Here is a 27,369-nt window from a genome sequence, read left to right as displayed (position 1 = left end):
GTGACCTATTTTCAGAGGCTAGACTGAGAAAAAAAATTAACCTTCAGGTACCTTCAGACCACTTTCATTAGCTATATTGCAATTTAAAAGGTTGCGGCCTGATATCCGAAATGAGAAAATGGCATCGTTTCCTTATACTACTAATTGCCGTGTTATTATCAAAATCTTGTTATGATCTTTCCACCCACCCCTCTAAACGTAAAGGTAGGAGATGAAATTCTGGCCGTTAACCTGGTGGACGTGACGCGAATGTCGCTGGACGATGTGGTCATCATCATGTCTATACCTCGACGCCTTGTGCTGGCCATCCGGCAACGGCGGGGTTCCCGCGGGGCAAACTCGCCGGGTCCACCTCAGATGTCGAGGCCGGAACAGAAACCACCGCCAGTGGTGGTCATCAAGCGAGACCTACGGGATGACGATCTGGACGATTCGGACCGGGCACCACGATCGTCCCGATCGTCCCGCGAACGACGGACCGGAGATGGTCGCGAGATGACGGAATCGCGCTCCCGGTTGGGACTAGGCCTAAACAATTACAGCCCCCAAAGCGAGCAGCTGGACATGTACTATGGAAGAGGACCGGGAGTTCAGCCGGCGGAGACACCAAGCTGGGGTTACAAGCCTCCACCACCGCCATCGGTCATTACTGAACAACCAAAGGGAGCGCACGGTTTCCAGACGTCACACTCGTACTACCAGAATGCCGGAACCCTGGAAAGTCTGGCCGAAAAGGTACACTCGTTTTATCCGGGTGCCAACCGTCGAATGTCGGCAGGAACCGGAGTCAGCATGTCGCAATCCCACCAACGGTTTCCGCGCAGTGGTTCCGACCAGCATCTGCCACGGGTCGAGTACGCCGACTATGCGTCCCTAGGACGTCACGCGCTACTCCGGTCCAGCCTGAAGACGGATCTTGTCCAGGCAGCTCCCATCGCCGGCGGTACCCTTGGTCGGTACGGACGCTACGAACCTCCACCGCAACAACGCACACCGAAATACGGGCCTTCGCCACTGGGTGCCGGAACTGGCTCCCTCCAGCGACGATCCCGTCCAGCACTGGACTACTCGAGCGATACGGAAGCTACGATCGGACCACGGCCTAGCTATTACTACTACAACCACCCGGCCATGAACACGAACACGATAGGACGCGGAAGCACACAGGCCCTCGGTGGAGGACCAGAATACGCCAAGTTCAACTCGTTACCACGTGATCGTCCCAGTTCCCGAATGGGTCTCCGAAGTCGCATCGGTGAACGAATCCAGGACGAAAACGATGGAAACCTGTCGGCCCCCGAATACTCACTGCCCATCCGGAGAGATCCGCGAGATCCACGTGATCTGCGCCAACGCATCACCGCCAGCCCGTCAATCTTCACGTCGGATGAATACCGAGCGTGGTTACGACGAGCTCCCAGCAGTTCCGCGATTTGCGAACAGATGCGAGCCTCACGGGATATTCTCAACCAGCAGCGAGCACATCGGTTCTCCTGCTCGGCCGAGAACATCCATGACGTTCTCAAAAATACCGAAAACATCTACAGCAGCCGAACTGGCTTTACCGGAGGTACTCTAGACCGGAACAGCCTGACAACCGGTGGACCTCGGATGTCCTCCCTACCGGTACGATCCATGTCTTCGCAGCACATTGGTCCCTCGTCGATTCGGTCACCGAGCGTGCGCCGAATGCGTCAACTGCTCGAACTGACCCAAGGAGGTGCCCCTGGTGGTGTCCCTGGTTCGGCTGTAGCCGCCCTAACCGGTCACCAAAGCCCGGCGCCGACTCCAAGCACAACACTTCCACGGGCCCATCGCCAAATTGACATCAACCCGGCCGAGTATACCAAGTACAAGCTGGATAAACCAGGTAAGATTGACCAACTTTAAGTTTGATGTCCTTTCAACTCGCTTCCCTTTCTGCAGTGGTCGACGCCATCGGCATGTCCGGAATGCTGTGGATCCATCTGCTCGCCGGACGTGGTCTGCGAGCCATGTCGGAAACGACTCAAGCCCAACAGCCCATGATCCGTGACCTGTACTGCGTGCTGGAGTGCGACCGGATTCACAAGGCGCGTACCGTGGTTCGCTCGGGAGACCTGCAGTTCGATTGGGACGAGTCGTTCGAGCTGGATCTGGTTTGCAACAAGCAGCTGGACGTGCTGGTTTACTCGTGGGACCCGCAGCATCGGCACAAGCTGTGCTACCGGGGGGCCCTCTCGCTCACCACCTTGCTCAGACAATCACCGATCCATCAGTTGGCACTGAAGGTAGGTTTCGCGAGGCAGTCATACAACATTTTAAAACTGTAACTCACGACATTGATTCCAGGTCGAACCTCGCGGAACGATCTACCTGCGGTTGAGACACACGGACCCCTTCCAGCTGTATCGACGGCGGGGTCTGCCCAGTCTGCGAGGCAACGTTCCGGCATTGTTCGGAGCCGACCTGGAGACTGTGGTGACGCGCGAATCTAAGGGCGCTCCGGGTAGCGCTCCAGTTCCTATAATTTTACGGCGCTGCGTCGAAGAGGTCGAACGGCGAGGTCTGGACATCATTGGTTTGTATCGGCTGTGTGGATCGGCCACCAAGAAGCGTCTGCTCAGGTAGGTTGCACCACGGAAGGTAAGCCAGGAATACAGTTGATGCTAACGCTCGTTTCTCGGTGATAACAGGGAAGCTTTCGAGCGGAACAGTCGAGCAGTGGAGCTGACCCCGGAGCACGTTCCGGATATCAACGTGATAACGGGCGTCTTGAAGGATTATCTGCGCGAACTGCCGGAACCACTGTTTACCAAGTGTCTGTTCCAAATGACGGTGGATGCCCTAGGTAGTGCTGTCACGTAGGGTAGGAACCTCCAACCTAATCTGACCGCTTTCTCTCCATACAGGCGTTTGTCTACCAGACGATCCGGAAGGAAATGCCAAGTTAATGCTCAGTATTCTAGACTGCCTGCCACGGGCGAACAGGGTAAGTTGTTAAGGTTACCTCTATCTTTGCCCTCAACGGTTGACCGTAACCTTCAATTTTTTGTAGGCGACTCTGGTCTTCCTGCTGGATCACCTGTCGCTGGTAGTTTCCGCCGCGGAACGGAACAAAATGTCCGCCCAGGCCCTGGCCACCGTGATGGGTCCGCCACTGATGTTGCACTCGTCCAGTGCCGGCCCGAACGAAGAAATCGATCACGCACAACCGATTGCGGTGCTCAAGTATTTGCTACAGATCTGGCCACAGCCCCAGCACTCCACGGGCAGCGGCCACGGGGGAACTTCAGGTAACGTAATCTCTGATCTCCTGCTAGCAAGTCTCCACGTGCAAGTTTAGACGTTGTAAACTTTCATTTTTATGTTCTCATTCCATCGAATATCAATAATTGCTCTCTTACTCTAGTGAACGCAGCCATTTGTTGCACGAAGTTTTCCTTCCCTCTGTTTGTTTTCTTTACTTTGAGTGTCCTCAGTATTTAATGAATGCAGCCTTAGGATTGCGTTTCCTTCCTTCATTCATTAGAAATGTTTTGATTACCAGAACAGTTTCATTTTCTTTAGCAGGAATCGTCACTCCTAACCTCACTCACTTCGCCCGCTCTTCATTTGTTTTTGAAACGCAGCAACCTGCATCTGCCCCGCTCATGTCACTCATCACACACTCATCCCTTCACTCAGAGACGCAGCCACACACATACAGCTGTCACTGCGTGTTACAACAATTTTTAGTTCCACCTACCTTCATGTACATCCCGCTGAGTTCTTTTAAACTTAGGTTCAACCAAAAATATCTTTAGTAGTTCAAATCTCAATTGGCAACAACACCTAGAAATTGATGATACACACTGCATAAAGTCAACGATCGGCTTGTTTACTTTCCTCTTTCAGTGTAAATAGTTATGAAAAGTCACACAATCCTTCCTTAAATGACAAACACACACTAAAAACAAACACACACTTTCCGAGTATTTACACTCTCAATTTGAAAACAATAGAACCGGTTGGCGTCCCACTGTTGTGTGCGTATGTAAACAAATAACCCAACACTAGCTGGCCAGTACTTGATATGTTCATTGCGTGTTAGTACAAGAGCGTCGTATGTGTGTGTGTAATGCTAGGAGCTGTCAAAACCTTACCAAGTGTCGCTAGATGAAAACAATAGAAAGGAGTGGGCGATTCCTGCTGCTAAACCTCCCCTCTTTTCTCTTCTCCTCTATCACTTTCTTTGGTTGTATTCTTGACGTTTATGTTATGGTGTTTCCCTTACGATAAATAGCGTGAAAATGGACGACAACGAATCCAACAAAATGCGTTTTAGTGTTGTTGCCGTACTCCTTCATAAAAAATAGTTTTGTTGTTGTAGAGATTTTAGGTTCTTTGTTATTTCTTATTCGACGACGGCTGTTATATTTCCAACTGTGTTGTCGGCGTCGTAATGTTTTATAGTCATTTGTCTACGTCTTCAAAGACTTTAATAAATTATTTAGAAAAATAACTAGAGGCACATTTACATTTCAATTGAAACGTGTTCGTTTATATTTCCCCAGGCATACTTCCGAAATATATCAGCACAAGTCATATCTAAAATGTACATTTGAGTACTTTAAAAATTATACATTCATTAAACTAAAATTTTAATGATGAATGTAACTTTCGTTCAATCTACAACTTGTGTAGAGGATTATCGCAACGTTGATGATAAAGTGTTGGTTCAATTGAATGGTGTTTGCCAATGCCGATTTATTCCCATCAAAGTTAAAAAAATATTTTCGATTGATTTTTATTATAGAAATTTAGAATGTTTTGATTCCTTTGTGATTTTTTCCCCAACTTGTTCAAAGGTTTTTAAATTATTTTTCGATATGAAAACTTAAAGAACAATTCGAAAAATTCTAACACAAGAAATATTTTTCTTTGAACAATCCTTGATTTTATTTAAAAAAAAAACTAAATCGCGGACTGAATTACCCTCGGTAAGTGTTACTAATTTTATAAAAAGTCGAAAACATTATGAACGTTCACAAAAGAATATTTCAGATGAAACTTAAGAAACATGCATAATTATAGAATACAAATAACAGTAAAATTCATTAGGTTGTTATGGAATTCGTCTATATTTCAATAGAATTTATGGATTTTGTGAAAAGTATTTCACAAAATTAAATATTAGTCTTGGTTTTACATGGTTTTATTCTAGCACAAAGATGCTTATTTTAATGTTAGGATTTTTCGCTTAAAATCCCATTGCTCATAAATTCAATTAATTTCAACATACATATATGACATTTTTATTTGCAAATTAGGTTAATTGTATAAAAAATTTAAATAACGTTACGTTTAACGTAACGATATTTATTTAAGTTTCACTTTCTGAAATCAGCCAATTAAAATAAATAACAATGAAACGTATAAAGTTTTCTAATACAACCAAGGCTACTCCGTTTGCCCCTCTTCGGTTAACATATTTTTGTTTGTTAAAAAAAAATCGTAAATTAAATTTAAGCATGACATATCCCCTACGGATTCACCGTCGTTGCATTACAGGGCCGTAATTTTGGCCATCAACGGCGCCCGCCATGCTAGAATGCAGATCTTAAAGGAGGTGGGAAGGAATGTTGGAAACGCTCAAATTTAAATATAACATTATAACGTATCAAGTATGTGTAATTTGTTTGCTATTTCTTTAAATGCCTAAATCCTTGGTAATCTCTACTGATTTGCTCCTCTGGAATCTATAGTGGATGTACCGTAAACTTCTATGTGAACCTTCCTTCTATCTCCTGTTGCTCTGCCACATTTCCCTCTCGAATGTCGGTGTGCCCGTTCGTAACCAAAACGTATCAACCTCAAAGAAAAAAAAAGATGAAAGAAACCAAATCATTCACTCTCATAAAGCGTTCGCAATATCTCGTGGTTAATTCAGAGTCCTATGTAGACAGGTCGTCGCGGCGAGCCAGTAGAGCCGCGTGGAAACAAAGCCAGTGCGTTGCAAGTGGCCAAGCCGGGGGCGGGGGCTTTGGCAGCGCAAGCGCCTCTCCCATCCCTCCCGTCGGCCAGCAACCTGCACCAGCATCTGCAACAGCAGCAGCAGCAACATCTACATCCGCTGGACCGTCCGGCATCATCCTCCCTGTTAGTGGGGACGGCGTCATCGGGGGCGGGGCCTATCTCCCGTTCGGTAACCAGCAGTCCATCAACAACCTCCTTACAACTCGGTCCGCGTCCGCTCTCAGCCACTCCCAGCAGTCTACAGTATCAATCAGTAGTGGCTCAGTTAGCTCAATCCCATCGAGCCTCGCAACAAGTGGGCCAACAGGTAATAATGCCAACCGAACTCAGTCAGGCAAACACTCTAACACACACACTAACACTAACGCAGACAAACATACCAAACAATAACTCCTTTCCCAAGACACAAACCTTTCCTTTGCTAGGTTATGTTCTATTCATCATCTGTTGCAAAACAGCCACAAACACACGATCGTGCACTTGGAACATCTCTATCTCTCTCGTTTTGCACAATCGTTGTACTCTATCTCTGTCCTTTTTCTTCCTTTTGAAAACACAATTTCTTAGGCAAAATTCTAGCAATTCTAGTTTGACATCTTGCGAGCAAAGTGACACCAGTTTGACTAATCGATCTTTTTCCCCTCCGGTCCCACCCAAACAGCACCATCCATCGGAGGGCTCAGCGGTCTCGGCGGAGCCCGTCCAATCGCCACATCACGCCACACCCTCCCCAAGCTCTAGTTCCACCTCGTCGGCGTCCGGGTCGGGATCCGGTGAGTAGTTGCGTCGCCCTTTTTCGGCTACGTTTGACATTTCGTTACCTCTATGTTGATTGACATTGAATTGCTTTGACAGTTAGATGTCAACTGTGTAAAAATGCATTAAACGACATTCGCCTTTTCCAATCCCCAACAGGTACTGATACCATCAAACGTGGAGCTTCACCCGCCTCGGTTAAGTTTAAAGAATCCAGCAGCAGCTATTCCCTCAAGTCCGACACGAGCCGCATCCTGAGCAGCAGCAGCAGCCTCGTCAAAAAGTACGGCACAAACGGCAACGGTGGCGATCATCCGTCACCAGCGGTAACTTCCGGCTCGCCACTTCACTATCCCGCCTCGGTTTCGGCGTCGACCTCGCTTCTTCTCTCCGGCAACGGTGCGACCGGAAACGGTGGCAGCCTACGCAAGCAACGGGATGGCAACGGCAGTAGCAGCACCAATAATGGACCAAACATTTCCTCATCATCCGATATACAACTTCCATCCAGAAGTGTTCTTTTCTCTTCGGACTACCTGTCCTCATCGGCGGCGGCAGCAACGTCGACGTCGTCAACCGCGACAACAACGGAACGGAAGCTGTCCTTTACGGCCCTAACGGGACCGGTGTCCTCACTGGACGTGGCAACGTTCAGCTTGGACGATAAGAACAACCTGGTGGTATCGCCATCGCCCTCGTCCGCGTCGGAGTCTTCGCACCACTCGTCCAACTCGTCACTGCGGGAACGATCTCCGCAACCTTCGCCCTCGCTCAAGCGGCAGGAACCGATTGATCGGTCGGACAGTACGGCAACCACGACGGCCGCTGGCGGCGGCAGCAGCAGCAGTAGCAGTTTTATGTCATCATTGCGCAGTCAAACGCTTGGTAGCTACCAGTTCCCATCGAGCAACCTGGTCAAGCTGCCCGGCCAGCTGAGCGCGGACTCGGCCGGATCGGGAGACGATGGTAGCACTTCATCGTTGCTTCGCAAGCTGGGAGCTTCACTGTCGCGGACCATCACCAGCAACACGGGCACGTTGCCGCTCTCGTTGGGCAGACAAGGTGGCACCGGTAGTTCACTTTATCAGCAGCAGGACGCGAGCTATTCCGTTAGTAGCAGCAGCAGCAGTAGTGGTAAACCAACGAGTGCTTCTCTCAATTATACAAGCCCAGGAAGTAGCTTACTGGGAGAGGGGGGTAGCGGCCAAGCCGTGACCACGGCCGCGGCCGTCAGTAGTATGAGTATCTACGGAACGCTTCCGAAAAATTCCTCGATCTACTCGTATAGTGGAGCAGCCTCGAGTTTGCTTTCGGGAACGTCAAGCTCGTACGGTATCAGTGATCGGTTCAGGGCACTAACCAGCGGTGGCAGCGCCGGGGACAGTTCCAGCGGGTTGGGATCCAGCCTGACGGCATCCGGAGGATCCGGTGCGGACAGCGCTGGTGCCGATCTAGGCGCCAGCGGGTACGACTACGAGTCCTCCGGATTTTCCTCGTCCGCTGGACTGACCTCGTCCTCTTACGGCGGCACGTCTTCGACTTCGGCTTCGATGACCACGTCGGCCACTTCGGGCCTTTCGTCGTCTTACTTTAGCACCGGAAGTGGAAACAGCCCGTTCGGAACGATGACCAGTAACGGTTCTGATAATGCTGGTCCGCCAACGTACCGAGTGCAGTATTCGTCAACGAATCCTTTCTTGCCCAGCTACAATCCACCCAGCGATAACGGTGTCAGCAGCTTGGGCGGGGCTAACGGTCGCAACGGTGGACTCAAGTCCTCCGACGAAGACGATTCTTTTGACATGAAGTAAGCGGAAACCAATTCCAGTTACAGAACAGAAACAGTATTAATAGTGCAACTAACGAGTTGATACAAACCAAAACACATATTCAATCAGGTTTTCTTTAGTTATTTATCTCTATAGAGTAGGCGTTCAAACTTTTACAGAAATACCGGATATTCCAAAATGAGGTTATGGTTACCGACATCTCAGTATATTCACTGCTTACCTCGTACGTTGCTCTCGTTGTTTAAGGATATTTAGGCGTGCAGCACCATTGCTGTCGATTGTCAGCTTTCCAACCAATCACTCTGACTTACATTGGGACTCCGACAGTCGGTTCTAACGAAATCACTCGCGCACAAACAATTTGGCGACCAATTGATTATTGTGTTTGTATATTACGCGAAGCACGTTTTTCGTCCCTGACATTTACACACTCATTGTGGAGGTTGTCTACACCGAGAATCAACATTACACACAGTCCAGTTCACTTTTACACACTTGTATCGAGGTTTTTAAGCGAAGGTGGCGTTCGAATGGTGAACGTCCGAATTGTCAAAATCGCGCAGTAGCACCAACATTAGAAAAAAATGTGGCTGTCATGCCATGGTACACTTTTTTCGTAATGTTGGTGTCACTGCGTGATTTTGACATTTCGGGCGTTCACCTTTCGAACGCCATTTTCGCTTAAAAACCTGGATAGGATTTTTCAGTTTAACTATGATTACGCACTTTCGTGTATTCATACTTGAACTGAAAAATCCCATACAAGTGTGTAAAAGTGAACTAAAAAAGTGTAATGCTGATTCTCGGTGATGGTTACCATCTCACGTTTATTCTCCAAATTACCATAATGACAACAACAACATTTGTGTCAATAATAAATACTTGAACTTGATGCTTGAAACCACCCATCTGTCAAATTAGCTCTTTGCACGCACATCTAAAATCACTTAGATTTCGTCAAAAACGGACTTACCTAACAAAAAATAAGATAGGAAAATGTCACATTTTTTTGCTCAGCTTGCGTTTGCTGAAATTGCCAGCCGTCTGAAATCTTCTTGAAAAAAAAATATGGCAGATTTGGTTAAAAAAAAGCCCTTTGTAAAAAAACACTAATAGAAACCATTTCTGATCACTTTTTTTTTTTAATTTTGATGCAAACAAATAAATTGACATGACAAGGTTGTTTTGATGAATCAAATATAGTCCCCTTGGAATGAGCTGTCAAGTAGGACCTTTTCTGTCGAGAAGGGCCGCGAAGTTTTTTTTTATTGATTTAAAAATCCATTTTAAATCCTTTGCGGTCTTACAAAGGGTCATTGTACTCAGAAAAATAAGCTTCGTCGTTGTGAACAATAATTTTCCGACTTCCCCTGCCGAATCGTTTCCGTAAGACATCCTGGGGTAGTCGAAAAGTTTGGTTATGTGCTGCTTGCAAAAATCAATTGTGGTTATCGGACTTTGGTATTTATGTGAAATTAAGAAAACACCTTTTGATATTTTTTAGAAATAACTTGCATTCAAACTACATGGACATTTGAATTAGAGCTCAATCAAGATCGGCAAAAGCAGTCAAAATACTGAGAAACGATAACACGAATCTTACCCAGCTTAACTTTTGTAATAAAACTATACAACAACCTACAAAAAGAAAGCAACATAGTGAAAACAATCAAAATATGCAACTCCTTACACTTATTGTTTTCAGGCCGACAATTTTTGAGACAGTATTGTTTTACTTACTATTACACAATTACACTGTTAGAGGAAAATTTTGCGCGTGTTTTCACGTGCACACACCCACATAAATTCTCTCTCGCATATCCTTGTGCTAGTTTGTTGATCTCATTCCGTAAACGAAATCCAGTACATATATACAAATTCATACAAGAATACAAATTTTGCGCAGTGAAAATATTGTAATAAATAAAAACTAACTAATACGCATTTAATGTGACAGGGGAATTAGTAAACGAACGATTGTTAGGCAAAACTATTGACCGTGCATTTGATACGCTTTACTTGTCATTCGAATAACATACAAAAGACAAAAAAAATAGCTTTGAGCGAAAATTACTTTTTCCAGAATCATCCAGAAACAAACTCACACAAAAACCGAAAACAAAAACGAAGGCACACAAAAGTTAGTACAGTAAACACAAACAAACGATTCTATGAGGTAAATTTAGAGAGTGAAGTTAAAACATAAAACAAGAAAACAACCGGATACAATAAGACGAAAGAACAAGACTTACTTATACATTACACTTTAATGGTAATTAAATCAGAAAAAAAGACAAATTCAACAAAGTGAAACACACGTTCAGCCAACCTTGATCATTACACAGCAACAAAGACACTAAACATACACAACGGTCACGTATACAAACATCACAATCCACTAAGAGCAGAACTGAACATCGTCGAAATTAGAATTATGTTAGCTTAGAAAGGTTACAAATTGGAACAAAGTCAGACCAGCCATCAACTTAGCTCGGTATCTAGCCCTCACTCACTCCCCTATCACAGTGTTGCCAGTCCCCGTTAAGGTTGAATTCTATCTATTTCGGAACTAAAAGCTAGCACATTTGAAACCCTTCGCAAAAAGATTTGGAACAATGGAAAGAGTTAGACAAGACATGGAAAACGCCTTAACGATTGGAATCGGTCCACTTGTTTAGTGGAGTTTACTTAAATATTTTTCAAACTGTAGATAAATTGGAGAAATCATGAAAAGCCAACGAACGTGTATTGTGGCAAACTATTTGATTTGTTTTTATTTTTCGAAGCCGGCAACAATTTTTGCTCTGACGTTTTAAAAGTTGTCATTTCCCATAAAAATCGTCAAAGCTTTAAAGCTTCCTGATTCACTGTTATCCGAAATCACTCAGTTTGATAAAAATTTAACGAAAAACTGAGTGAATTTCATCTGAGAGAAATGTTACACGCAAAATTCATATAACACAGATCTGTGTAAAATTTGACACAGATTGCCCAAAACCTGGAATACACAGAATCTGTGTAAAAGCCTTGTACACAGATCTGTGTACAGCCGTTGTCTGTCAAATCTGTGTAATTTTTGTTTAGCCATCTGGGTAAAATATTACACAGATTCTGTGTAAAAATTTAACACAGAAACCGGGTAGAAAATTTACATTTGTTTTGAATTGCTTTTGGATATACTTTTAATTATTCAGTAAATAAGGCGTTATTTATTAGCTCAAGTATGAGGTTTTATACAAAATAAATTCGTAAAACTATGTTATTTGGCTCATCTGCCCAACTTCTGCCACTTTTTTTACTCGATGAGGCATATGGAGTGTTGTCTCCGGAACTCTTCCTCTGGATAGCTGGTGCAATTGGTTTCGCAGCGGGAGAGATTGGCGCTCCTGCAGCTCACTTAGGAGGACATCGAAGAAAAAGCTAACGGGTGCATCTGGAATAATATTTTTAAGAGGTTAGAATAAAGATAAGCTCAGTTTCAGGAGATGCATTACCTGATGAGTTAAAAATCCAACACAGGGCTAAAATGAATGGCCGGAATGTGAAAAATCCTATAGAGAAAGACAATTTAACGTTACTTCATTGAAAAAAACACGAGAAAAAACTTACCAAGTTCTTGCAGCTGCATAAAAGTCGCCATCTTAACTTTTCCGGTTTTACCCAGATTTGAAACGAAAGCTAATCGAAAATCTGTGTAACTTTTTACACAGATCTGTGTTATAAAACTACACAGTTTTGACAGCTAGAACATGTTCAACAATCTGTGTAATTTTTTTACACAGATCTGTGTTATGTGGATTTTGCGTGTATAAAACTCAACGTCAACACTTATTTCAGAGTAGGATTGTTTCCAATGAAAAATAAGTGATCTTAAATGTGGGTGTAATTCACGCTCATCCAAAACCACTCATTTCCAAAGCCAATCCTACTCAGGATGGAAGTTTTCATTCGCACTTAATTTTGGGTATGTTTCGCTCGTTATTGAGTGAATTCAGTTTTTCTTGTTTTGATGCATTCTTTTTTTTACGTGAGCAAAAGTTGCCGCTATTTTTTTCCAAAAGATATATTTGCGAAAAAAAAAAACAAATTAAGACAGCATTAGAAAGTCATGTCAATTCACTGTGTAACGAAGAGCATTAAAAAAAATCACACTCCACGTGAAACAGGTCTCAAAACGTTGATTTTGTTTCCCGCATTCGTTCTAGCAAGGTAAGACAACTAGGGTAGCCACTATTCCACAAGTCGTTCCAATTTGCATTTAACTACACTACTCATTCGCGGCGCATCAGAAAGCATAGCTAAACTAGCCGAAAGTTGATTGTTGACAAACAAATGTACTCTGTTTAGGTTAGTTTCGTTCACTGTTTGCCCTCGTCCCCAATTTTAAAATGGTGCTGTTTGATTTCTATTAAAAAAAAACCGAAAAATCAAAAGTATACTTTTTAGGTCAGTTTGAACTAAAAAGATTGAGTGCAAAAATAATTCTGTTCACATCATTAGGCGAACTTTTAAACCTTCACTATTGTTCTCTCGGTTACCGACCCAGTGAACGAATCGTCATGTGTAAACAGTGACATCCTGTAAATAACTCAAAATCGTTATTCGTTGATAGGAAATCATGTATAAAAGTCACCCAACTCGTGTTAAATTAATATAAACTAATATATTTAGGCAATTGCATAATGTACACGCATTGGAACAGATATTGTAGGGATTTTTTAGCGCTAACTAAAAGTAAAAGGATGGATTTGTTGTAATTAAGGCTCGTTTTAAATGAAAAACCACTCAAATTAGGTATCATTCCATCAAGTTTCGTTTGAGATCGAAACTTCGTGTAAATAGAATCGTCAGCGAACCGTTAGCGTAGCGTTGCGCCTCACACGTAACACTTGTTTGTATTTTTTTCCTGTCAAGTGTTAAGCTGGTTGTGTAACGCTTTCAGTTGGAAGTGCTGCTTCCATTGTTTTTCGTCGTAGTCGAATGCTGCACTCGTGTGTGTGTGTGTGTAAAGACAACGCATACAACTGAAAAAATAAAACTCACTCTTGAAAGTAAGAAAGAAAATCGTAATCGAACCGTAAACCTCGTCGTCTCAAGAAGCAAATTCAAACTTCGAACGCAAACATCGATGGAAGCCGGAGCCGTGTCGTCTCGCAGTGTCTCTCTTGGTAAGATTTTTTAAAGAAAATTAGAATAAAAAACAATAACATTCCTGTATGTGTGTATGGAAGCGTTAATGTACGTTACTCATACTGCTGATCACCGCAAAACCGTTCGTCGTACCGTTACATCTTTCCCTGGGCTTGTCATTATATCACTGTTTCATATCGTAGCCAATACATACAGAACTACATACCAGAAAACAAACAAAAAAATAATCAACTCATACTTAACCATTCAGAGTTTTATCGACACACGAACGATTCGTCTAGTCGTTGGAAGAGTAGTAAACTAGCTTTTACTGATTTATTGTCCCCTTTTGTACTCTCGAAACTCATTCATACCGAACACTTTGAAACCGAATCATGCGAGGAAAATCTTTATTGAGAATCAGAATGGAAAAAAGTGCATATATTTATATCAAAATTTATATTAAACAGCAACCAAAAAATTATTAAGAAACGAAAATCCGCTATACACAAAACACATATTTAAAGTAATCATCAATATTTGAAAGTATTTACAACAAATCGAATACCTTAAACAATCTTTTAAAAGCCCACACAAGTAAAGATAGAGACATAAACAAATGCAAAAGCAGCAACAACATTCTAACCTACCAAGTCCCAAAAATTTAGCAAAAAATCGATGATAAGCGAAAAAAGAAAAAAAAAATAGAAATTTGACAGCCGTTTCGAATGACGTTTATCTCCGCCTGAATAACCACTAGCACGCTGCACGTTCATCCAAAGCGACTGAGTTTTGTGCACTATGATTGTTTTTGTTCGGTTCAGTTAGTTTTACTCAAAAAGGCGCAAAATTCTCATAACTTTGGGTGAAATTTACTCAAAAACCGAATTCGGACTTCGGGCAAAATCTGGGTGAAAATAACGCACCGCTGTACACGCTTATTCGCAACAACAAATGTCGGAGTTATTTTACACGCACATCCGAAATCACCCAGTTTCATCAGAATCGATCTTATACTCAGAATAGAATGTTTTGTCCTGTCGTTTGCTTGGAGCTGGTTTCATGCATAATTTCAATCAAAAATGAGTGAAATTCACCCCGATATGTGTGAAGTCCAACCAACTCTGATGTCTGACCACACCACTTTTTTCCTGAGTAGGTTTGGGTTTGATGGAAACTGAGTGATTTTGGATACGGGTGAACATCGCAGATTTGATGATTGATTTGAATGGTGTTTTTAAAATTAATAATTTCATATAGTGTGGGAATGCTTTTCACTCAAATTTTGATGAATTTCACTCAAATTGAGTGTTAAACTTGCGGTCGTCATCTACAATCAACAACTTGCTGTTATATGTTTATATGGAAACGTCAACTTAACGTAGGTTTTGAAATCTTCCAAACCATACGTCAAATTGCTAATTTTCTTACTTTTTCGTTGTAAAAGATCAGATTCATTTCAATTGATTGAAAATCCTAAACTAAGTAAAATTTTCTAAGTACATAAAGTGATTGTAGATAGGCCATATTTTTTAATAAGTTCACTTTAGCCCAACTCCTGTCTCATTCACACGTTTGAACACAAAGCCCCCCCCCCCCCACCCTCCATCCCCCCACGAGAACTGTCAGAAGCTCTGTAAAATCATTACTAGACACCACCAATTACTGTTAAATTTAGATGAAGAAAAGCCAGGTCTCTTCGACAGAAAAGACTATCAGAAACCCCACGTTACTTTTAGGAAAACGTTAAAAAACAAAAAGAAATAAAAACTACCAACAATAAGACACCCACATTGTACGCGCCGTAATACCGAAATCGAGGGAAAAATCGTGTAATCGAAAAAATAACGCCCAAAACTTATCGTAATTCCTTCAACCAACCAAAAATAAAAAAAAAGCGAAATAAAAATACATCTCATCACCCCACCCCCCACAACAGAACAGACTAAAGAACAACCAACGTACGCGTGAACAAGTTGAAATAGTGTTTGAATGTTTTGTCGGCCTCCCCAATGATGTTAAAAAGCGAAATACCCAAATTAGTGTCTGTAGACCAGCAACCAACATGAACCGATCGAAGAATGTTTAAAAAAAGTTACCATTAAATTTAAAGCTAATGATTAATTTCGATCGGCAGGGTTAAAGCAAGGATGAAAGCTTGCGGAATTGATGTCAGTCGGAAGATTATCCCAAGTATGTCAATGAAAGGAGGGAAATTGAGCTGATCAGTTTGTTTGTTCTAGATTGTTTGCACTGATTGAAGGTCACATTTTTGTTCAGTTCCTCTCAGTGAGTAATTTTTTTCCCATGACCCATAAAGATTATCGGGGCCGCGGTCAGCAAGCGGATTCAGCAGCAATTTATTTCTCAACTTAAGGTGGTAGATGGTGTCCTTCACTTTTGAGGCAATGACTGTCAATGATGGTTTTGGATTCAGGGCCCAGAAATAGTAAACTGAAATGAAAAACTAATCACTATATGTGAATGCTTCTACAAACAACACAAAGTAAACCATTTTTTGATTGAAACATTCTGAATCAAGATTTGAATATTTTTCTAATACAAACATGGCCGCCAAATGGCCGATTGGGGATGATGCCTTCCAGAGCCTTCACTGATAATCAACATTACACACTGTTCAGTTCACTTTTACACACTTGTATGGGATTTTTCAGTTCAAGTATGATTACACGAAAGTGTGTAATCATACTTGAACTGAAAAATCCCATACAAGTGTGTAAAAGTGAACTGAAAAAAGTGTAATGCTGTTTACCAGTGTTAATGTTAACATGATAAACATTCCAAAGGTCGCCTCCACGGGGATGCTACGGCTGTCTTCTGCATACAATTGGTACGTTCGTTTGATGGCTAGTTCCGAACTGAGTCCCGCACTCTGAGCTGTCAAAGTGTTTCTTTGAAGAAACTCGCGCTAGTTCCGCACGAGTTTCGCCGCCATCTTGGAACTGCCGCACTCGATATTTTTTCAGTTTCATGCGAGTTCCAAGCACACTGACAGGGGACGTTCGATTGAACTAAAACTGACACCGACGAGTGCGGCACTAAGTGCCGCACTGGCTGTTCAAACGAACGTACCAAAAGTTTTGGTGTCTAGTGTCAAAATTATGGGGAGTAACATGACGAATGGGCGCAAAATCGAAAGGATGAAAATATTTGTTTTCTTTATTTTTGTTTCGTTAGTTAAAATGAAATTAAATGTTTACCATTATCCGGGGCAAATCGGGACACATGGGGTGAATTGGGAAGTGATTTTAGCAATGTTTTTGCACAATATTTGAATATTTTTTATTGGTTTCAGTTAGAATAGGCACAAAACAACAAAATTAGTTTCATTAGATTTGAACAATTGGGATGCTTACCCCTTCATTTTGTAGCATTTTTAACCCTTGTTTAAGAACTAAGGCAAATTTCAATTGAGTCTCAACTCAATTGAAATTTGCCTTAGCTGCAAATATTTTCATTTTTTTTTAGGTATTTAAAAGTTCAAAAGTTGTGTCCAGATTTGTTCCACTTTCAATTGAGCTAGAGTGCTCATATTTAGCCCAGATGTTAGTTATATAATTCCAAAAAACCCCTGAATTTCAGGCAGATTGGTGAGCTCCACAACGTCCCTAACAATGGGCTATCTCGGGCTATGCCCTATTCGTGGACTCGCTCTTAAGGTTTCCCAACAACATGGTTGAGCTCACATATTGGTTTAACCGCCTCAAAATGTATATTTAAATTAACATTATGATGATCTGTAAGTTCATTGGCCAAATAAGAATTTGCGGAAGACATTTCAGAGGATTTGAAAAAGACACCTGCTGAGAAGCTTTGCCTGAGACCTGATGCTGAACATATATTGTTGTTGGCGGCATTTTTGATTTATTTTAATGAAAAGAATCATTCTGAGCAGTCACAGGATTTTTTTCAAAAAAAAAAATAAATGAGATTTATTATATTTTGATTTGTGACCCTCTGAAATGTTATTCCCGAAACAGCGCCACCAAACATTTGGTGGCGGCTTCAGCAAGCTACGTCAGTATCACGGGTCTGGTCGCCTCTCTATATAGAGGAGAAAATCGTGACGTCAGAAATGAACTCAAATCACTCAAAGTTCATTTTGTGAGTGACTAACATTTTGGCCTAGTTTGACAGCTACCTCGTTCCCAGGTTTTCTGTGGGAGAGAAAAGGAGGCGAATACTTTATGAAATTCATACCTGTCAAAATTCCTAGCCTCAAAATTTTGTCGCGAGTTGCTTTTCTCCTCTATAGTGTCGTGATTCGGTCCAGCTTGTGGTGGTGCACTACCTTCCCTTTTGCAGAGCAATCGAATCCAGAAGGGAAACCATCAACAGTTGTGTTGGTCCGAACCGGGATTTGATTTGAGCTGGGTTTGACTGGTAACTGGTTCCAGAATGGCCACAATGGGTCAGGGTAAAGTTGGCCGTTCATCGGGTATCCGGGAACCGGTTCCAGATTACTAGGAAATGGTCAGTAAAACTCTAGAGTGGTTCCATTAGTGGCTGGCGGCAGCGAATTGCCACACAGGTTGAAGCTGGCAGAAATAAAGAATTGACAACAACAACATTAGCAGCTGGACCGACATAAAACACATTTCCGAGTTGTTTCAGTTTAAAAAAAAGCGACTCAAAATAACATAATCATGAGTTGTTTAGGATTAGCGTGTGGTTACACTGAAAAACAGACAGATTTAAAAATTAACTTTTAATGAGTAATTTTTTTTTTTTGTGGGCGATTCTAAGATGCATTAAATGTAATTTAGCGTGTTATTTTCTGACATTCTGAGAACAAGCGTTGAGTTCAATCAATGCAAATAAACTTCTGCAATCATGATCAGCTTTGATAAAAAATCGTTATTCTTTTTTGTTTTAGTTGTTTGCAAAACTTTTGTTCTTAACAAGAATACATACAGTTAAGAAAAATAATCGAGGAAATGGCGAAGAAATGGACAACATAAAGCATATCATACGATGGACATTTATGAGAAACTAAGTGAAACTAATACGGAACCTATGTGAAAGCAACGCCCAATTAGCATACACATACATACACACATACGGTGACTCTTACACACATACACAGACTCTCACTTTAAACAAAACAAAAAAATGCGCGATTTAATATGAGTATGAAGCAGCGTCGCAAACAAAAAGGAAGTTAAACACAACCAAAAATGTAAACAAATATTTTTTGATATAAATTTACAATCTTTAAAAGACAACCAACTTTAAAAAATGGTAATCAAACCAACCAATTAGAAATGCTAAACTATCTCTCTCTCTCTCTCTCCCTCTTCCTCTCTTCATCTGTCCTCTTCTTATACAAAGGCACACACACACACAGCTCGTAAGCGAGAAAAGCTTAAAGCTTCAATCATTTACCTTCATTGTTTGATAAATACGTTGAGTTTAGCGAATTTTACGACAGCATGCCAACAAAACAAACAAACAAAAAAACAAAACGCGAACCAAACCCAGAGAAACAATCGAACCAAAGCGCGGTGAGAGCGAACAAGAAGAAGAAGAAGAGGATTAGACAGCTACGAAGCTTTTATTGCACGTAATTTTTACACCGTTAAGCGAAACTCAGTAAAACGATTTTTCGAAAGGTTAAACAAGTAAAACTAAATTAAGCTTAACAGAAAAACCTCGGGTAAAACTTAACCGAAACCGCCGTCTGCATTTATTTTTTTAAGGAATCCTAATGTTTGTTTTTGTTTTACTTTTTTTATTTTCAAAAAAGAGACGTCTAAAATATTCGAGAATCAGAAAATTTGGACGAGAGACACTGCGCCAAGACAGTATTGGAGCAAACAAACTAATATGATATGAACAAAGATTAAACAAAAAGCGGTATGTGTAGGAGCCGAACCAGAGAGAAGAACAAAAGTTACATACACACACAAGTATTAATTCTAATGACTAAACTGAACCGAGTAGCTGTATTGAATACTTGGTAAACAACGGAAAGTTTTATAAAAAAAAAAGCAAAAGTGTAAAGCGGAGGAACCTCGAAGCAGAAGAGAACAATGCAGTGTAGCTTGTATGATTAGTTAATTTTAAAACAAAGTAAAATATAAACAAAACTAATGTTCGAGTAAGTTTTTTTACGTAGGAAAATGAACCATTTAGCGAACATAATTTAGAGTTACACTCACTTGAACACAAACACACGTTTTAGTGTACATACTTTTCGTTTCGATTTTGTTTGAAAGTTTTTCGTTCAAAAAGCAAAGTTATTGGAAAACACACACACAAAAACCAAAACTAAACCACTAGCTTTTGATATTGTAGCATACGATCAGCTCACGCATACATGCAAACTCAAACACACTAGTAAACATCAAAGAATAACGGAAAGAATTCATGAACTTTCCATCTAGAAGCCTTTGGAAACTTTCGTTTACGCATGTTTTAGTCGCAGATGGCCATGTAAAAACACGTTTAAAAAAACACACCCACACATACAATCGTACGACGCAAGCGTTGTTTGTTTCTTTGTCACAGGGTAAACAAAACGCAGAGCTCGCGAATTTTTGCGTTTCGTTTCCTGCCACTTTTCGCACACACACCGCCTGCTGCGCGCCATCTGGTTTCCGTTGTTGCGACAAGCAAGCTTTTGACGTTTCGGTCCACGCGAACGTGGTTTTCGGTTTTTCGCAAAATGGAACGAAAAGTTCATGAATTACTAATGGAATTAAAAATAAATTAAACTTGTAACTGCAATATAAAACCAACTAAATAGCAAACAAACTTTATAACTAAAAATTACCAAAAAAAAACTAGAATAAACAATTGAAACATCATTGAACAAACATCAAGACAAAAAAATCCTAAGCTAATTATTTGAAAACAGAAGACAACAGCCCTGCAAATTGAAATCTGCGATTTACCATCAGAAAATAAAATGTGGCAGAATTTATAATCATCCAAGAAACATTTGTCTAGTCTTAATAAAATACCGAAGCAGAAAACACAAATTATAACTAATTGTTGACCCTCTTCTATTCTTTATCGAAACCCCAAGGAAAATTAAGCGAGAAAAATCTTATTCCCTTATCTCCGTGATTGTTTTGTTTCTATGATGAGAAAATATTTACCTAAAATAAATTGTTGATTATTTATCCAAAAAAAGAAATCAAACGAAAATCAAACAACCTTCCCTACTTTTTAAACCCTCTAGCTAAAATAAAACAGAAACCCTTGCATCTCTCTATTTGTAAACAAGCATTCGTAGCGAGAAATAAGAAGCAGAAGAAACCAAATCGAATTTCATCATCGTTCATTAATAATAGGTAAAACCAAAAAATAACCGAAGAAATAGCAAACTGAAGTCAGAAAAAAAAATAAAAAATACCACGTGAGCGAATAACGACAGTGATCAGAAGTAAGGTAAAAGACACACTTTTTCGCACCATTTCCCTCTGTCCCAAACAAAAGAAGAAAAAAAAACTACAAAACAAACACATCATAACAAAACCCCCACTCACTCACCCTATTTGCCACCTTTACTCTCGATCTCTCTATAATTCTCTTTGTCTGATTGTCTCAGTATAACGAAACATTCCGTTAAACGTGCAAACACCATCATCATCGTCATACACTCACATACCGTTAATCGACACCCTCAAAAAGACACACTCTCACGCGGAACTACTGCAAACACTGATTAAACATTACCCAGCAGACTAACAAACAGGTGAAATTAAAAACAAAACAAAATAAAAGAAAACGCAACCAGCAGCTAAGTGTTAATAGATATCAAACAGTGTAAGAAAGAATAGCATTAACAAACAGCAAACAAACAAACAAACAAACAAACAACACAGTCACGGTCACAGTGAGTCATTCAAGCAAATCAACTGGTTAGGTGAATAAATTACAATTAATCGTAAACAGAGTAAACAAACATAGAAGAAAAAATGACGAAAAAGAGAAAAAAAAGAAATACTCTGATTCCACCACTGCCACAATTAATAAGGGGAAAGCGAGGACTGCTGGCTAAAGAGAACATCTCCATCAAACAAACATAAAAAAAACGCAGAAAGAATGCAGAAAACTCTCACTTTTTCGGGATACGCAAACGAAGTAGGTGTACAGTACAAGAGCAAAGGAAAAGGAAACGAATCACAACACACATACAACAAAAACACACACAGAAAACAAAACAGGAACAAAGAATCTGCGCTCAGCATTAGACACACTCGAGGGCGAGAGTTGATGCAATCATAGTGGAGAGAAAAAGAAACAGAAAACAGATCCCAAAACGGTATTACAGAAGAAAAAACACGAATGAACGGAAAAAAACTAGAAGATCTGACATAAGAACGTCACACACAAGCAGAAAAAAAGAACAAACATAAATCGAAGAAAAAAGAGGGTTTACCACGATGAGTGGAGAGGAAAGTAAAATGGAAGTAAATTTACTAATAATTATTATAAATAATGGATAAAATATTAAAAATATGAATAATGATATGTTATGAATATATATATGAATATATACATGATAAATATTAGAGATGTTTCGATGTTTTGTAAAAAAATGATGACATTCCATACGCTCAACGATTTCAAAATGGATTTTGTATGTGTAGAGTCGCAACCGAGACTCCTTGAGACACGACGTTCCGGACGCAGCACCATCGCTGCCGATCATTAACCTACCAACCACCCACTGACCTCATTTCCGCTTCCGTCGTGTCCTGCTCAGGATTCCGCCAACCAATTCCAGCACAATTCAATCACACTAACACTTCCGCTCCAAACGTTCACTCTCAACTGTCCACAGCGTAAACATACACACGCGCCTCTTTTCATGCACTGTCAAAACCAAGAACACGCTTCAGTAAGGAATCGTCTGTTTCAGGTTATCATTACCCGGTCAATATATTAAAATTGTTTACATTTTTTTGAAGGACGAAAACCTTACAGTATGCATTTTTAATTGGGATATAATTCTTTTTCCAAAAATGACTATGTAAATATGAAATCACTCTCATTCGATACCATACCCAGAAAAAAAAAACAAAAAAAAAATTTTAAAGCGATAAAATTATGTTTAAGTCGTACACAATTGGGTACTAAAGCCCTATGTAATTTTTTATGTACAACGGTAAAAAACACGATTAAAAACCATTTCTGATCACTTTTTTTCATTTTAATGCAAAATTTTTTTTTGACAGGACAACATTTTTTCTATGGATCAACTATGGTTCCCTTGGAACGAGCTGTCAAGTAGGAGCTTTTCTGTCAAGAAGGACCGCGAGGTTAATTTTTCAAAATTGATTTAAAAATCCATTTTAAACTCTTTGTGGTCGTAAAAAGGGTCATTGTACTCAGAAAAATAAGCTTTATCGCTGTAAACAATAATATCAGCAATCTAAGCTTCATTTTAGGATCCAATTCGATGCATGCTATTTTGTCGCACGTCGCTTTTGACTTTCCGAGAAAAACGCGTTTTAATGTTTGACCTTGAATAAATAAAAACTACTGCCTGCAATTTAAACAATATCAAACACGTTATGTTTGGTTGACCATTTTATGCTTTATCCTGAAGTATGGCTAGTTTTGGTTGCTGGAGTCCCGAGTTATAATTACAAATGTTTACTTGTGTCAAACACGTTCTGACCTGAAATCCTTTTGGCCATTTGTCGCAATTACATCAGACTGTGCCAAGATAGCACGACAAGATTGAAACTTCTTTTATATGAAAAGTGACAAAACGCACGGAGTTTTTTTTTGTCTTTATTGAATATCTCAGGATTCAATTTGAAATTTGCGGATCTGTGGAGGTCAAAAGGCTGCACAATATTGCGTTCTTAACTCAACACGACAGCGACGAATTGCAAACAACATTGAAAAGGTAATCAAAAAGGCTATTCGTTAAAATGCCTCCATATTTTGATTGACGAAAATTTATGTCGGTGGATGAACCATCTTTTTTGTTTATTTAATTAAAAACAAAATAAAAAATGCACTATTTTTACCTGCAGAAATGATCAACATCATCATTCAAAAAATCCAACGGCATCACGCAAGCGCTGAGGCTATTAAGCTTGACAGAAAAAGGCGGAGAGAAAAAGTGCGGCGAGTGTGGAAATCGCCGATTCACATTTATTGAAATTCAAGTTCGTTTCCAAGGATACTAGATGACACCAGAAAAAAAGCAGCATCTCATTTTTTTTAACTTTCATTTTTTAAAGGGTTAAAATGGATGAAAATAAACATTTTTATGCATGTTTCTATTGTGAAATTGTCTCAGGAACACGAATATGATAAAATTACTATCAGAAAATGGGATCTAAGGGGTCCCAATTTCCAACCAAAAAATTCACTAAAAGTAAAAGTGTCCATTTAATATGTTAAACTGCCTTACCCAAAGCGTTCTCAGTCTCAGATGGTAGTCCCAGATGTCCCCTACAAGCTGCAGGTCGAACCGAGATGATATCTGGATGGAACACTTTTTTATTTGAGTTTGAAAATTGTGCTATTTTTTCACTAAAATGCCAATAACTCCCTTTAGATTCAACCAATTGGGATGCTCTACCCTGCATTTTGTAGCATTTTTTAAGCCCTTTCAGATGCATTGTGAAATTTAATTGAATGTTCCAAGTTACAGCCTTTTTACGATTTTTGACGTTTTTGAACCTTCAAACTTTGTGTCCCGATTTGCCCCACTTCCCGTTGACCTAGAGTGCTCATATTTTGGCCAGATGCTAGTTTTATATGTACAAACAACCCCTGAAAATTTCAGGCAGATTGGTGAGGTCCAAACGACGTCCCATACAAAGGGGTATGCCCTGTTCGTGGACTCGCTCTTAAAGTTTTTGTCAAAGTTGTCCCGAAATATCAGGGAGTAAAATTTTTTTTTCAAGGAACTTCAAAATTTCAATGGAAATTTAAGTACAATTAGCTGAAATCAATTTAAAATGCGTTTCCCTGCGTTTAGAATCACTTTTAGCATGTTTGTGTTGATTTAAAAATCTTTTGAATTTTGAAAAATGTTCGATGTTTAAGTTTTTTTTCGCTAAAATTTTTGTTTTCGTCAAATCTTTCATTTTTTGAAAATTATTGATTGCAAAACAACTAAACTAGTGCAAAATGCATTTTAAAACACTTTTCCTACGCACATGCTGAAACTATGCACAGTGGGAAAAAATAGCAAAAAATTAAAATACCGCAACATGGTCTCGCGCAAATTATCAATTGCTATACATCAAAGACTTCGTTTTTGCACCAGGAACAATAATCTAATTAAATATCGCACTGCAAGGACCAGTGGCCGGAGTACAGGCCACCCGAAGATTCGGATTTTTGGAATTAGAATCAGATTTATCCAATTATGAACTGATTTGCATTATTCTACCATGAAAAGTCATGCAAAACCGTCCTAGAATAATATTAAGAGCGAGTTTTTCACCAATGTGTAACAGGTCGTATCGAGGTGCTCCGATTTGGATGAAACTTTCAGCGTTTGTTTGTCTATGCATGAGATGAACTCATGCCAAATATGAGCCCTCTACGACAAAGGGAAGTGGGGTGAAACGGGCTTTGAAATTTGAGGTCAAAAAAACATAAAAAATCTCAAAATTGCTCGCATTTCCGTAAAACTTCATCAATTCCAACTTTCGTAGATGCATTCGAATGGTCTTTTGAAGCCCTTCAAAATGTGCTATAGACATCCAGGATTGGTTTGGCTTTTTCTCTTAGCTTTTGCAAATTACTGTCAAAAATGGATTTTTTAAAACCTTAATATCTTTTTCCAACAGCCTCCAACACCCATACTCCCATAGGTCAAAAGATAGGCAATTTCATGGACTATAAGCTTATGGTATTAACTTTTTGGCCAATCGCAGTTTTTCAATTTTTCTAGAACAAACAATTTACAACGTTAGTTTTTGCCCTGTAGGCTTCCATAGCGGTACTTTTTGGTCTCAATTTTGTCTTATTCGGAATCCTCGGACAATTTCACGTAAATTAGAAGTATTGGAGTTGTAAATTTGATTGGAAAAATTGCCATTTAGAATGAATTAAAATATTTTTTAACAATTTGTTGGATTAGGGGTAAAACAGGTTTTCGCCTACTTGATACAGCATTTGACGTATATACTATAATATATTGATCATAGGGTAAATAAGATCTATTTCTTTTTACAAAAATGTTTTATTTAATTATTTTTTAAATCAAAATTACAATTAAGGTTTTAAAAAAAATCCATTTTTGACAGTAATTTGCAAAAGCTAAGAGAAAAAGTCAAACCAATCCTGGATGTCTATAGCACATTTTAAAGGGCTTCAAAAGACCATTCGAATGCATCTACGAAAGTTGGAATTGATGAAGTTTTACGGAAATGCGAGCAATTTTGAGATTTTTTATGTTTTTTTGACCTCAAATTTCAAAGCCCGTTTCACCCCACTTCCCTTTGTCGTAGAGGGCTCAAATTTGGCATGAGTTCATCTCCTGCATAGACAAACAAACGCTGAAAGTTTCATCCAAATCGGAGCACCTCGATACGACCTCTAGAACAAACCGAGCAATTTTTACAAATACTGCCTCTTAAATACTATGGGACCCATTGGAACCGGTTCCACCGATCTCCGGTGGCCACATCCGGAACCTCATTATGCAACAGCGTAAACTAGCCATGCAACGTATCAAACTTCTTGATGTTGGATGGAGAGTTGGAGAGTATCGGTGGCCACATTCGACGGTCATATCTGGAAAACTCCTGAAACCACTCTTGCAACATATCAAACTTCATGTTTTTTTCGAGGGGTGTTAAACTTAGTTCTCCATCCAAAATGGCGATTGTCCACGCTCCATACAAAAAAGTTATTTTTTATAAGGACAATGGTCCACGAGGGGGGGGGGGGGGTCCCATATTCCCATAAAAGTGTCTACGGGGTCCCAGACTTACGTTTGAAATTTGCAGACAGGAATTCTGGGCCAAAATGCTATGGTTCATCCTAAGAATCAGGGCGTCTCCAATGATTTGTTCTAAAACAGAGTGATTACATGGAGGCGCTTGGTTTCTTAGAATGATTTTATTTTGTTAAATCTGCTATAAAAGAACTAAACAATGAAGTAACAGATTCGAATAGTAGAAATAACTGTTCGGACGACATACTTTGACAAAAAAAGGAGAAATTGCTCGAATTGGCAGTTTGCAGTTTAAGATTGCTAGAAACCAAGTGATGTGTTTTCATCGTTTTCATATTTAATTGCAGATTGTAGCGATTTTTAGGCTATCGTGCAAGTTATGGAAAGCTCTAAACTTGAAATAATACCCCCTGAAATACATATGTAGCCCTACGGTATGGAAAACCTACTTGACCGAAATGTCAAGCTCATATATTTCGAGTATGTACTCCCAAAAAAGACACGCGGCAATTCAGTGTACCTTTGAAACAAATGGACATATTTATCAGTTCGCTTCTTCATCGTTCAGATAGCCGGTACGGCTAAAGCGCCAGTCCGTAGTGTTGGTGCTGGGTATGAATCACGTCGGTTGCAACTTTACAAAAAATGTAATATTAAGGGTGCACAGCAACCAAGAAAATTGTTGTCTCCTTATTCCAAAATTGACATTTCACAAAGGCATGTGATTTTACCAACGGATTTTTTGCTGTGAACGAGCCACGAGGTTTGTAGGGTCTTGAAACTTTAAAA

At 40.2% G+C, this 27,369-nt stretch overlaps 2 protein-coding genes across 6 annotated transcripts in view; one reads left to right on the top strand and one right to left on the bottom strand.

Annotated features, from left to right (window-relative positions):
• Positions 1-13,964, top strand: part of LOC120416050 (rho GTPase-activating protein 100F) — a 96,690-nt gene extending 82,726 nt beyond the window's left edge. For 2 of the 5 annotated variants that reach the window (XM_039577723.2, XM_039577728.2), the window contains 9 exons: positions 205-1,870; positions 1,927-2,270; positions 2,332-2,606; positions 2,676-2,830; positions 2,892-2,971; positions 3,038-3,275; positions 5,928-6,304; positions 6,659-6,770; positions 6,913-13,964. In XM_039577723.2, the coding sequence (XP_039433657.1) occupies positions 205-1,870; positions 1,927-2,270; positions 2,332-2,606; positions 2,676-2,830; positions 2,892-2,971; positions 3,038-3,275; positions 5,928-6,304; positions 6,659-6,770; positions 6,913-8,564 (4,899 nt within the window). In that variant the 3' untranslated portion in view covers positions 8,565-13,964. Of the gene's footprint in view, positions 1-204; positions 1,871-1,926; positions 2,271-2,331; positions 2,607-2,675; positions 2,834-2,891; positions 2,972-3,037; positions 3,276-5,923; positions 6,305-6,658; positions 6,771-6,912 lie in introns of all 5 variants that reach the window. The other 3 variants (XM_052706198.1, XM_052706199.1, XM_039577714.2) reach the window with 2 other exon arrangements.
• LOC120416206 (polypyrimidine tract-binding protein 2) overlaps positions 1-27,369 on the bottom strand; it is a 325,004-nt gene that overhangs the window by 85,883 nt on the left and 211,752 nt on the right. The window lies entirely within an intron of this gene.

Source organism: Culex pipiens, chromosome 1 (assembly GCF_016801865.2).
Source record: "Culex pipiens pallens isolate TS chromosome 1, TS_CPP_V2, whole genome shotgun sequence".
NCBI classification, from domain to species: domain Eukaryota; kingdom Metazoa; phylum Arthropoda; class Insecta; order Diptera; family Culicidae; genus Culex; species Culex pipiens.
Note: the sequence above shows the minus strand (reverse complement) of the source record. Positions and strands in the feature narration are given on the sequence as shown.